This window comes from Anabas testudineus, chromosome 15 (genome assembly GCF_900324465.2).
Source record: "Anabas testudineus chromosome 15, fAnaTes1.2, whole genome shotgun sequence".
In the NCBI taxonomy this organism is placed as follows: Eukaryota; Metazoa; Chordata; class Actinopteri; order Anabantiformes; family Anabantidae; genus Anabas; species Anabas testudineus.
The window spans coordinates 7,498,755-7,512,232 of NC_046624.1; the positions used below are offsets into that span (position 1 = coordinate 7,498,755).

The following is a 13,478-nucleotide window of genomic DNA, read 5'->3' on the forward strand; positions in this document are numbered from 1 at the left end:
TTGCTCCAAGTTTGCTTTGTTGCAGCTCAAAAAATCCATCATTACTATGATGGTTGAAAGGCCGTTATGTACTGTGCATGCAGAAGTATTGTTGCAGATAACAGAATCTGTTTTTATGGCATCAATCACAAAAAGACAGCTACTAAAGAACAGTCATTTCCACATGTGACCAGGGAACCTCAGCATTGCAACTCGGGATTAACCTAATAGGATTAAAATAAACTGAATTTTTCTCATGAGCTATGCGCTACAAACCATGCACACAGGACCTCATCAGAACTGATTGGACAGTTTAACATGGTTACTTTTGCCACAAATTACAACGTGATTTGTTTGGTTTGTTTGTGCATAACGTTGCTGCCACATATCAGAGTTTTCCCCTTAAAGATCTTTTTGAACTCTTTCATTCCCCCACTACAGCCAGAAGAGGGCGCTCCAGAAAATGTTGTTCTGTTTCCACCTCAGGAAAATCAAAATGACACCTCACAGGTACATTATTAGTGAGTGTGCTTGTGTGTGTGAAAGCCCAAGAGAGAATATTAGCTTGTGTGCACAGAAAGGGGGAGATATTAAAAATACATTTTTACAGTAAGCTTCAGACATCCTCTTTGTTACGGAGCAGAACGGTATCGCCAAGCCAGAAGTTGATATTTTTGGAACTCACAATCAGAGAGTGGGTCCCAAAAATAAATCAGTGGCACAAAAAAAAGTGGCACAATGCTGCTGGGAGAAATTATTGTTGTTACAACTCAAGTCTTCTGATACGTGTTGATAACTTTCATATTGAAAAACAAAAGAATCGTACAGATTTTAGTGAAAAGAAACAGATTTCAAACCTCACTTCAGATGACACATTAGTTTGGCTGCACAGTGCTGTGATGACACGGTCAGTCACATGTGTTTCTTTATTTTCAGTTTCTTTGACATCATAGACAAATGTGCGTGACACTGGAAAATGCGTCCTCTGGGGGGCTTGTGACTTCTTGTCGCTGCAGTGCTCTTTGCCACAACGATTCTCTGACCTAGTTGTGTATTTCATGTGCTCTGGTTTTTAAGGAAGAAATGAAAATGGGAAAAGTCCTCAAACTGATAATAATAATAATAATAATACTTTGTTCAGCTTAACTAATCTCAAACTTAAAGTGACAATGTCGCATAGCTGCAACACTGAAAGGTCAACGTTGGGTTAGATAGTGCAGGAGGGCGTTGTGTGTCTGTGCCAAGTGCCCATGTGTGTATGTAACCGAAGATTTTTGGAGTTTAACCTGATCCTCTCTCAGGGGGTCAATGCGGTGCTGACCCTTGGCCTAATTCCCAGTGTTCACCTGCAGAGGCACTGTCAGTCTGTCAGTGCAACCAACCAGAAGAAAGAGCTGCAGGGGAGAGGGAGGAGGGGGAAGGCTGGAGCAGAGGTGGATAGAGAAGGACTGAAGAAAGGAAAGAGGGAAGGGAGATAATGTAGAGGAGGAGGGCATAGAAAGAGAGCTGAGTGGAAAGAGTTTACAGTGGAGGGGGGAGGAGAATTCTTAGCACTTCCCTGTGGCCAGCATACTCAAGTCACTGAGTCTCAGCAGCAGGCACTGTTTGGTCTGTGTGGTAGTGTAGTGTTTCTAGACTCCACCAACACTGCAAGAAACAGACGAGACTCATGGAAATTTAACAGGGGAGTGGCAGCAACAGAGGGCAGGACAGGACGGTGGAGAGGAGAGGAGGTAAGGAGGAAGTCAGCTGAGTCAGTGCAAGAGAACAGAGGAGCGTCAGCAGCATGTGTTGCGGCATGTTTGTGTCGTAGTCTGCCCCCCCTCCTAAACACAGAGCCCTGCAGAGGCTGCCTGTGCTGTGAGTGAGGTGGATGGGCAGCAGAGGAGCCACACTGCACTGTGGAGTCACCTTCAGCTCAGTGGAGCACACTGCTGGGTAAGTGCAACACAGAGTGGGTGAGATGAAACCTGGAAGGCGTGTAATTAAAGGGGATAGGTGTGTTATTCTGAACAGGATAGGACGGACGTGTTGAATCTGGGTAGTGTTTCCCTCTGTGACTTGGTGCGTACGCAAGAGCCTGCTTCTACTTCAGTGCTGTCTTCTCTCTGTTTACAACAGTCATGCGTAAAGCATTACACATGGCCACTGTCACATCGAGTTAACTGTAAGAGTTACATACTGGCTGTTGCGTTGAGGTCTCCAGGCAACCTCAGCTGGCTTTCTGTTTTGTTCCCGTGGGTTAATTAATAACAGGCAGAACTTTCAAAGTAGGAGTCAAACTAACTCAGACAAGTGCTGCACTTTTCCAACTCACTGAACTTCCACAAGGTTGTCGGGTGACCCCCGCTAATGACCTTTTAAAGGGCCCATAATGTGGTGATTGAGCTGTAAACTTGGACGTGCCTCGTTGGTCACCTTCACTGTGTCTTCAGATCACACATCATACATGCTCTCATAGTTTTTCCATTCTGAAAAGCTGAGAGAGTTAAGGCAGGAAACAGGAAACTCAAGACACATCGACAAACAACCACCTTATGATAAAACAGTGTTCATCTCTGCATGTATGAAAGTGTGGAAGGATGTTATTTTTACTCTGATTGTGTAACAGTAATAGAGGACAGAGAGATCACAGGCTTTCAGAATGACACTCCTAACTGCAGTAGTGCTTATTTTGGGTTCAGTTTTATGTTTTTTTTCCTGCAAACAAATGTGTTTCAAGTTTTCTTTTGAAAAACAAAAACAAAAAAAAAATCCATTGCAGGAGAAGTTTAAAATAGTGCATTTAAAAATAGCATAATACAGCAGGAGCTTTGCATGCACAGATGTGAGGAAATAGGAGAAATCACTTGCCAACATTTTTGTAAAGCTATTTTTTGGCCGATGTGGTCACGAACAACATTCGTGTATGTGAGAAAGTAAAGAAATCCCCCATCTGTGCTGAATGTGTCACACTAAAGAAATTCTTTGTGGTGGCAACACAGGTGAGGTGTGTGACTCAGAGCCCCCCCTCTGCACACACAGCTTGTTAACCTGCCACCAGTATCTTCAGTCATTAAATTTAACACTGAGCTGTGTGTGCATTTTATTTGTATATATAACAATACTGTTTTAACGTACAGAAGTTATTACTAAAAAAAATAGAAAGTGTTTCTAGAGCTGATTTAATCACGTTTTACCTCTGCCACGATAGTCATCTCTGCTTTAGTGCAGCCGTGCTGTCTACTACCGGTTTGTAAATAATGAATGAATGGATTCGGTTGCGAATCTCAGCACATCCTCAGTGAACCACATTACAACAGTCGCACCGTTGCTGTCTGCACTCACAGTGGGAGTACAGATAGTAATATGCACATGAGGAAATTTAAAGGGCTGTGTTATACGTACATGTTTGTGTATGTTTGAGTGCAGATTATTTAAGCACGTACATGTGTACCCGAGTTTATATCTGACTGAATCAGACTGAAACAGGGGAAACTTTCCACTACTAAACTGTGTGTCCACAGTCGAATGTTGACTGATGCTGAAATATGATAAAGTCACATTCTGACTGCTCCTCTCAGATTATTTGATCGACTTTTAGACTTCAATGGACATTTACTATTCACTTTTTTACTTAAGATAAAGGAAATAATTGAGATATCATCTAAATAATGTACTGATACATCATCAATGATGTTGTACCAGTCTAGCAGGACTGGTTTGTCTTTCGTGGTTATTCTTACTTTGACACCATAAGAAAAAACATTATAGCAGACTTCCTTGTCAAGTGTTTCACACTAGGTGACGGATGATTTAATGAGTCGCCTGTTTTTCTTCTTTCAGAATAATGGTTATCTGAATGTTCAAGTGAGTGAAAACACAGATGCATAAGTTAACCTGTGCAGTGAGTCTGATTCTAGGAAATTCTAGGCTATAAATAGCTGGAATCTCAGTAAGAGTTTGAGAAAAACAAGTTGAGAGACAAAGATAAAGTGTTCGAGTGGAAGCGACATACTTCAGTAATCATGATCGCTGTATTACTGTATAAACAACACATACTTCAGTAGTTCAACACATGCTGTAGGTGTAGTTATTTGTTTATGACATTTACCTTTAAGCTATACCTATAGCTGCTCCCCTCTTTGCCAACATCCCACTTATTAGCAAGTTACACGTATGACTGATCATGGTTTTGATTGTGTTTCCTTGTCCCACAGGCGGAAGCTCATTCAGAGAGTTTAACCAAGAGAGACAACAAATCTCTGCTGACTGAATCCTCGGCAGGCCAGCAGAGTCTGCTGTCTCAACCAGTCCTCCCAGACGTCCCGGTCATTACGGGAGTGGAGGAGAACGGAGGTGCAGCTGGAGAGCAGGAGGACAAGGAGGAGCTTGAATTTCCTCACGACCTGCTGCCCAGTCTCGACTTTAGCAGTGAGCTCAACATATGGGAGTCCTCGCTAGGGTAGGTTTGAGGGCTTACACACATGTACGTACACACAAAGAGACACACAAACACGCACACTCGTGCACGCACAGTTAAACAAGTAATAACGACCACAGTTTCTCTCTCAAAGTCGAGATAAAAGCGTAACTTGATATCACATAAAGAAGAAAGACTTGACTTTTTGTGGGTGTTTCAGTTCTGAGGAAGTGTGAATCATGCAAATAACTGCAGTTGTTTGTGTTCTTTGTGTATTTCCGGTAAAATACAGTTAAAGAGATTAAAACCAGTGGGTAGTGGGCATTTCTTACATACACAACATGTTTACTGGGACTATTCAGCATAACTACTATTAAAGGCCTTGAAAATCAGCTTCTTAGTATGAATCATGGGCTCATAATGAGAAACATACTAGAGATTTGGTTCCATGACACAATGAAGATACAGCATCTACAGTTTATTAGAGTTTTTATCTTTGCTTGTCAAACTGGTTTTATGTGGTTCAGGATGAGGAGGAAAAAAAATGTCTGTGTACCAATCAAAGTTTTAAACATTGGGCATTTGCTTGGTTCTTTGCTTATTTTTCCATCAATGTCAGTCACTCCTCACTCACTTAGCCACAATTAGCAGCAGATGAAATGTTTTAATTGAATGTAAGAGTGATGCTTTCCTCAGAACTGTAACTTTTATATATCTACTTGGTAATAAATACAAGTGTTACAGACAACAAGCCTGCAGTTGTTTTCAGTGGAATAAAAATGATAGAGTTGTGACCAGGTACATAAACCTTCATTGGAAAATGCAGGTTATTAATGCATCACTGCATAATGATGTAAATTAGTTTTGGTTGTTTGATGACCATAAAGGAACGCATTTATACCAATTATCCAGTCAAGGTACAAGTTCATATTGATTAGTTTTCTGTGTGTGTGTGTGTGTGGTGTGATATTTTGTCAGCTGTGCTACTCAGACTAGCTCAGGTGAGGCGAAATGTGAGCAGGTGAATCCCCTGGTGACGGACCTGCAGCATCACGTGGAAGTCAGTCAGCCACTGTCGGTTCTCAATGCAAGGTAGAAAAGGGAGCATGGAGTGGAACAAAAACATCACGGGATGATCAAACACTTAAGTTTTGGTGTGATAATTATTGCAGTTTGGCTGTGAGGACATTTGAGGTGTGGACGTTTGTTTAGTTAAATGCTTGAGGCAGATTTCTAACTAACCGACTTTTATGTACTGCTAGTACTAGTGTCGCCTATCATTCTGCTTTTGTATCAATGCTGAGGTTAATTGCACTAATAAGTTTAAGGTTTGAATGTGATGTGACATCCTAACTCATTGCAGAAGTATAATTATTATAGGTTGAAGTTGAAACAACTATTGTGAATATGTTCAGTGGATGGATTAAAATCTCAAACTGTAGATATAAAGAAAAAAAGCCCTACACTGTAGAATAACAGGAAATACACAGACCTAAAATGCAATGCTGTGAGGAGCACCTGGTCTGATATGACAGGCAACAGCTTGTTGCACAGTAAAACTTGGCAGCTGCAAACAGTTTAGTCACTTATGCTGCTCCGCCCTTTAGTAGCTATTGCCAAATGAATAGATGCAGGCTTGAGTGGCAGGTCGCTGAGGTGTGTAACATGCTGTCAGGGCAGAGGTTGTGGTTGCAATGAAATGTCAAAGTGATTATGGCACACTAATATGATACTTAACCAACAACTATAAGTGAAGTTATTTCACACTTTATTTAGTTACATCTGGACATGAAGATTGACTGTTGTTGTGGTTGCTGCATGTTAGAAGAAAGATTCAGACTTCTCCTGTGTGGGGCACATTTCAAGATACAAGCTGGTGACTTCAGTAGGATCTTTTCTTTTACCTAAATAATGAAGGTTATTCTATGAGCTTTACAGGGCTTTAAGATTCAAAATGCTCTCACACCATTCTTCTATACTGCCCTCTAATGGCTTAGTAGCGACTTAGCAATTACAACCGGAATGGTACAAAGTGTCTAATTAAAGACACTCCCAGCACGCACATGCTGCTAACTGTTTACTTATGGAGTGTTTTGCAGGGTAATACTGTTTTAATATGTGATTTATGAGGCAGAATGAGCAACAGATGTGCATCTGTTTATCTAGTTATATAATTTATTATTTCAGAAGGAAATTGGGATGGGGTGTCAAGGGTGACATTATTGACATAGCAGTTACAGTTTAATTATAACTATCCTTTGTGTACGTTATGTAATACACAGTATATTAAAATACAAAAGATTATTCATTCTTTAAAAGTTAAGATGAAAAATGTAAAGCATAGTTTAAAACAATACAATAAGAAAAATCATATATTTGTACTTTAATTATCTGACTGGGAGTTTACAACATATGTTGAATGTATGTTGTTTAATGCTGCTATAAACATTTGTATCTTGGTGTGTATGAACGGAATTGCATGTTCATTAACAGACGTGCATACAGCAGAAACAGCTGACACTACTTTATGTCATGTAGGGGAATGTAATCGTTCAGTTCACTTGTTTGCGGTGTGTGTGTGTGTGTATAGGGTGTTGGAGCATGGGCTTCTGCTTTGCCCGTAGCATTGCTCTGTGGCATTGTGGATTGACCAGCTGTCTGCCTTACAGTGCAGACTCTTAACTCTGTCACCCTACCCTCATCTCAGGCCTCATGACAGCGACCCAGATCTCACAAACGCCCAGTGTCCACCTCAGCTTGCTGCCACACCTCATCAACCCCCTGTTCACCCCCCGACCCCTACCCAATCCATACTCCTTGACTGGGAGCTCCAAGAAGCCTTCCAGGAATGTGAGGAGCAAATGGCCTCACTGGGCATATTCAGTCCCACACAGCCCCCTGCTACTTCGCTTGAGTCGCCTGATGAAGGGAAGAACACCGGAGAAGAGATGGTTAAGTTCGATGAGTCATCGTCACTGCCTCCAATCATAGTCCAGCAAGGACATAGCAACGGGGGCCATGGAAACAAGAGTACACACGGAAACAGTGAGGCAGCAAACAGTCAGAAGGGTACAGTTGTGTTTAGTTTCAGGAATTACATACTGGGAACGGAGAGTAGTGCCTCAGCAGCAGAGACAGAATGTGAAATAAACACAACACTCAGTCTGGAGAAATGTCCAGAAATTACACCAGGAAAAGAAGATACACAGATACAGGAGCACAAGGAAACACCCGCGCAGACACAATCAGAAATGACAATAAGTGCAGATTCATTTAAAGGAACCCCTGTTATGTTAAGTGAGCAGAGAGAGGATGAAAAGCAATATGTTGTTTCTAGTGCAACCACTGAGGAGGCTGTAGATTGTAATACAGTGATTAAGGAGAGAGACACAGCGACAATAACAGAGGTTGTGGACAAGAAGAAAGAAAATTATAGTGATGAGTCCAGGAGTAAAGCTTGTGTAGCGGAGAGTGATAGTTCACTTAATGAAACATTGGGGTGCATTAATCTTCATTTCACGGATAAAGATGCATTATCACAGCTGCAGTCAGAAGCACAGACAGGAACAGGCAGACACACGGTGGAGAATCAGTCCGAGTCAAAAACAGACAAACAGATGAATTCAGCAAGTGACAAACAGGCTGAGGGGAACAAAGAGCCAAAGAAAAAAGAGAAGAAGAAACAAAGGAAAAAGAAAATGATGGAAAGACTCGGAGACACTGAACAGGAAGCAAAGACAGTTATACAATCTGAAAACGATTTGCAGCGTGAGCTGGTGAGAAGTGGGAGCATTCACACACATTCAGAGACAAACGTGGGATCAGCGTCACAGACAGACACTCCAATTGTGATTTGTGGGAATCAGTCAGATAATGGGTTTGATTACAACCAGCAGCTGAGTCCCCAGGGAACGCCCACCTCCACCCCTCCACTATCATCCTCCCATAGCAGCCAGGATCATTTTACTGACTCTGTCTGTTCACCTGCGTCCAGCAGGGATCTTTCACAGCGGCCTCATCAGTCGGATAACCGCAACCATACGGATGTCCCATGTGGCACGAATTATAGCTCAGACTACATCCCACAGCACGAGCCGCATGTAACCAGACGTGCCATCAATAACCAAAACACATTCATGACATCTGTCCAAACTCCTGTTATCAATGCAGCTTCTCCTGCCGACAAGAGATCAGAGGCACAAACACGGGAGGCTATAGTTACCACAGAAGCAGTGATACTCGCAGAGGAGAATCTGAGCCCACTCACCAACAGCCAAACTGGTGTGGGAGAGAGTTGCGTGGAGAGTGCCCTTGAAGAGGGTTTAGTGGTGGTTGCTGCGTTGCCACTGACAACACCCACGATGCCAGAAGTGATAGAAAGGAAGGGAGAGGGAGAAAGCGTGAGGCGTGATTCATTTGAGAGCAGAGATACTGTAGCAATTGCGGAGAGTCAGAAAGCAGTAGGAGAGAAAGATTTAGGAGGAATAGAAAAGTGCATTAGCTCCTTAGACAAAGAGAGAGAAGGACTCCTGGGTAGCGTTTCTCCGCTCTCATTAATCTGTTCACTTGTGTTCTCGGCCAAAGAGGGACAGGCTGCGTTTGAGGAAAGCTGCAGCAGCAAAATGCCACACAACTCAGCTGAGAGTGAAATGAAGGGACTGAGAGAGACAGCCTTTCGCAGTGCAGACACAGAGATCTCACCAGCTGAAGAGGTGGACAGAGAAAAGGAGCCGCTCCGCTTAGAAGCGTATATTAGTAGTTCTCCCTCCGGGCTACTCACTGGTCCTGATTGTCAGAATCAGACTGCTGTGGGATTGGAGGGAGCAGGAGAAGGAGGAGGAGAGGAGGTGGAAGATAAAGGAGGGCTGGCTACCGAGCACAGTTCATTCAGCCAGCAGGAAGGCTCTGCTAGTGGAGTGTCATCAGTTGAGACTGAGACGTGTCCGCCCATCAATGTTGCCGAGTCACAGCTGAAGTCACAGAGCCGGAGTGAGCCGAGCACCGAGAGCATCTTTACTGTACGGGACCGTCTCTCTCACCTTTGCCAGGAGCGGCATGGTGCAGCAATTTCACCTCTCCCCACTCAGCTTGAGCAGGGCTCCAGCAAAACAAACCAAGGGGTAAGGGATGATATCAAGACTAATTTGATTTCAGAGGAGGCACTATCTTCGGGACGCACTTTTCAGGAGTCATCTATTGCAGAGACAGAGACAACTCACAGCCAAGTCTTCCTGTCTTCAATCTCGCCTCCGCCTTTGACTACTTCACAACAAATCCCAGTTGAGCAACAAGTAGGCAACGGTCCACAGGTCCAACCTGAAAGTAGCGCAACAGAAGCCAAGACAGCCATAAGTGCAGCTGAGTTACAAATCCAAACCCAGGGACAGAGCAATACTGATAGCCCTTCAATGTCTGGAGGGGCTGTTTATCCAAGTCACAGCAGTGGACGTAACAACAGAGTTCGCTTTGAGGACACAGTGAAACAAGACAGTGGTTCCACCATGGCTCTCAAGAACATGTCTGTGCCAGCTATGGATTGCGCGTCTCTGCCTCCGCTGATTGTACATGAGAGTTTGCACCATCGTGTTGTTGAAGCCAGTTACATTTTCCCAGACTTCCTCTGCCCGAAAAGGTCAGAAATCTCCTCAAATGCAGCTCCTCAGACTGAACCAGCAATACAGAGCTCAGCTGACTTTCCAAAAACACAGAAAGATGTCCAGTCAGAAAGAGAGGATTTGGAGACTAAAGATATCAAGGAGAAAGAGCTAGATATGTTACATGGTGAATCGAAAGGCTCAGTCAAGAATGACCAGTCTGAAGAATCAACAATAGTAAGTAAATCTGGCAGCATTTGTGAAGAAGAAGAAGAAGAAGGTAAACAACATTATGTATCCTCACATTCTGTGCTTCCAGCTGATAATACCTGCAGGCCTTTAGGTGATGCCCCCATCGAGTTACCTGTTGGGCATCTCTCTACTCACCTTGACTCTAGTTCAAAACCTGAAACTCTGACCTGCATGACGTCTCTTCAGACAAAGTCCAGTGACGACGGGTGTCATCCTCCTACCCAATTGGATCAAATACCTCCTTGTGGACTAGTTACTACAGATGGTATGGAACCTAATGAAGAGCCTGGGCCCACAATTCACTCTGCTGATCTGACAAAAGACGAATCAGTCACTTCAGAAGTGACACCTTCTGAACAGTCAATTTCTACTGTTGAGCAATATGCCAGTAATTCTACTTCAGTGCTGCAGCCTCCTGGGCCAATGTTGAGTCACTTGGAGTTCATTACTGACTGTGAAATCTCTCCTCCTGAGCAGCTAGATAAATGCAGTGCTGATGGTGACAGCACCAAAGTCTCTGAAGAGGGGGCTAGCAAAGAGGGTAGAGAAATGTCTTTAGCACAGGATCAGGATGAGGTGTGTCAAAAACTGGATGATAAAAATGATGCTATAGAGTATATTGTTAAATGTGAGAATCATGTAAATATTTCATCTTCACAAGAGGAGAGTCTTTCTCCTCTAACTCAGCCTCCTGGTGCAGTGGGCAGACTGGTTAAGGGTGAATCTGATAATGTAATTTCTCTGGCTCAAACAGAACCAGATTATATTGGCATTAAACCTGATATTAGTGAAGCATCCATTAGAGATGACCTCATAAATGTCAGCTGGCCACTCAGCTCTGCTATGCCTACTCATGGTGGTGGCTTTATGCTATCTGAAGAGGAAAAGGAACAAGTTGAGGAGACAAGGATGGATAATCAAAAGGAAACAGCAAACAACAAAAAGCTACAGACAGGAAAGGCAGGCACAACACCACAACAGAGTAATTGGCCAGATAAAGAGGCTATAGAGGAAATTGAAGACCTGCAGCCACCACATAAACATGCAGAACAAAAGACTGAATCACCAGTAAGGGAAATAAACGAAGAAAGGAAGAGAGCATCTCCTGACAGACCTGCAGGGTCCTCTGAGGACATGCTAAGTGCTGAGGTAGAGTCTGTTATTGAACCTCATTCTGTTTATGACCAGAGTTTGTGCCAAACACCGACAGCAACACTGGAAAGCAGCACTGACATGGACACAGGACCAGATTTCAGTGCAGCTCTTGGCCAATCGCAGTCCACACCAGATCCAAACAGTTTTGCTCAGCAACAGGAGCAAAAGCAGCAGTGTCTGGGATCTAATGGTCTAGAGAGCCAGGTCAGGCAGAACCAAGCACTGGTTCCAGGGATAAAAGGGGCAGCAGAAGAAGAAGACAGCTCTGCTAGGCGTTTGTGTCAGTCAGACTTCAAGGATGAGTTGACAAGTGATGACACCAGAGGCAGTGAACGAGTGATAGATCTGGAGAAAGGCGAGGGAGAGGTAGCACAAGTCGTGTCAGGGACTGACAGGGTTTATGCGCCGTCTCATCTTGCCAGTGATTTAAATGAGAGTGGAAGGGCTGCTGAGAAAAATGCCTCAGCTGACATTGGGATAGTAACAGCTTGCTCTCGTGCAGGAGAAGCAAGAGAGGGGATGGATGAGAATAAAAGCCTCAGGTTACAGGTAGTTGGCTCCGATACAGATTTAATGCCAGTCACTGAGTTTGTGAAGCATCCGTGTGGTAAAGGTCAACAAAAAAGCAAACTAATAACTCCCTGTCAAGACCAACACGGAAAACCTGAGGCCTCTGCATCACAGGAACACGAGACTTTACCTTTTCAAATTTCTGCTTTGTCAAAGGTCAGCACAGATAGTCAAGGCATTCATATAAAAGTTGTTCCAAGTGCAATCCAGGGTGAAGAACACACTACAAAGGCTGCGAAAATATTCAGCGTTCTGCCAGACTCTGTCGGGCAACCAAAAAGTGTGGAAAAGGATTTCGCTGCTGCCACTGCTGTGAAAAGCAACAGTAATGAAACTGAGGAGTGTGAAATTCAGGTTACAGGGTGGAATCCTCTTGAGCTACAAAGCTCCAATAAAACGGCAGCCACACAAAGCAGCCCAGTAGTACAAACACCCATAAAAGGCCCTGAAGTAGAGGAGATCACAAAGGATGATAAAGCGGCATTGAAGGAACCGAAAACTTGCAAACAGTGGAATGGACAAAGTGAGATAAAAGCAACAAACAATGAAGCAACAGAAAAGCAGGGGGTCGTAAATCTAACAGGGCCTGCTGAAGACAATGACTCAGAATCATTTAAAACTGCAGACTTTAGTGAAATCGGGACGTTACACAGCAGCACTGAGTCTTCTGTTTGTCTCCCTAAGGCATCAGAAAGTGACAATGATACGACAGATAAAATCACTCCCGGTGGGTCCTCTGTGTGCCTGGAAGAGTTTCTATCAACCCCTCTTGCAGCCCCTACCCAGTCGGAGAAGCCATATGCCCAGGTGTCATTGTCAAAGCCCCTAGATGATGTCAATGTGGTAAACCTCATTGTTGCCTCCTCCCAGAGTGAATTGAAACCACTTGAAACAGCTCCTGCCTACATCTGTCCAGGTGAACATGTGTCTGTGAATAAAGAGACTTTGGATTTGTCAGAAAGTGCTGCACCTGTTCAAACAGCCCAAGAACCAGATACACACTGGATAAAAGCTTTAAGAGAAGCTGCATCGCATTGTCACGGTGAACAAGCGAACGCAGCAGAGACGTCAAGGTAAACACAGCAGCATGTGTTTGAAATTATTGTTATGAGCACAGTGTCTTTTTGTGGATTCCGTCACCGTCCACAAAAGTCAGAACCATGACAAAAGAATAATGGATCAGGTAGATAAATATCCTTATAGTCATTTTCCATGGGTTATAAATTTGTTATATTCAGCCTATTTTCCAGTTGCTTTGTGCTCATACATATCTGAACTTTATTTCAACTTAGCATTGCACTACGTTCGAGACTTATTTGGAGTGATATTCCAGAGAGCAGTGTGACAATGAATATGAATGAGGAGGTAAACACAGAGCTGCACTTTGTATTGAATCGGGCTTAGGTCAGATGACTGCGTCTGTTGAAGTCTAATGGAAGTAATGCAGCCCTTTATATTCAAGGGATGACATCAGCTGTGACATCGTCCCTGCTCTCCAGAGCAAGAATGAGCCTTTTCTCACACTA

General features: G+C 43.5%; 1 protein-coding gene across 4 annotated transcripts in view; it reads left to right on the forward strand.

The window, feature by feature from the left end:
• Window positions 1–5,353: 5,353 nt before the first annotated feature.
• tacc2 (transforming, acidic coiled-coil containing protein 2) overlaps window positions 5,354–13,478 on the forward strand; it is a 34,894-nt gene continuing 26,769 nt past the window's right edge. For 2 of the 4 annotated variants that reach the window (XM_026354219.1, XM_026354220.1), the window contains exons 1-2: window positions 5,354–5,473; window positions 7,089–13,025. In XM_026354219.1, coding sequence (XP_026210004.1) covers window positions 7,243–13,025 — 5,783 coding nt within the window. In that variant the 5' untranslated portion in view covers window positions 5,354–5,473; window positions 7,089–7,242. Of the gene's footprint in view, window positions 5,474–7,088; window positions 13,026–13,478 lie in introns of those variants that run through there. The other 2 variants (XM_026354221.1, XM_026354222.1) reach the window with 1 other exon arrangement.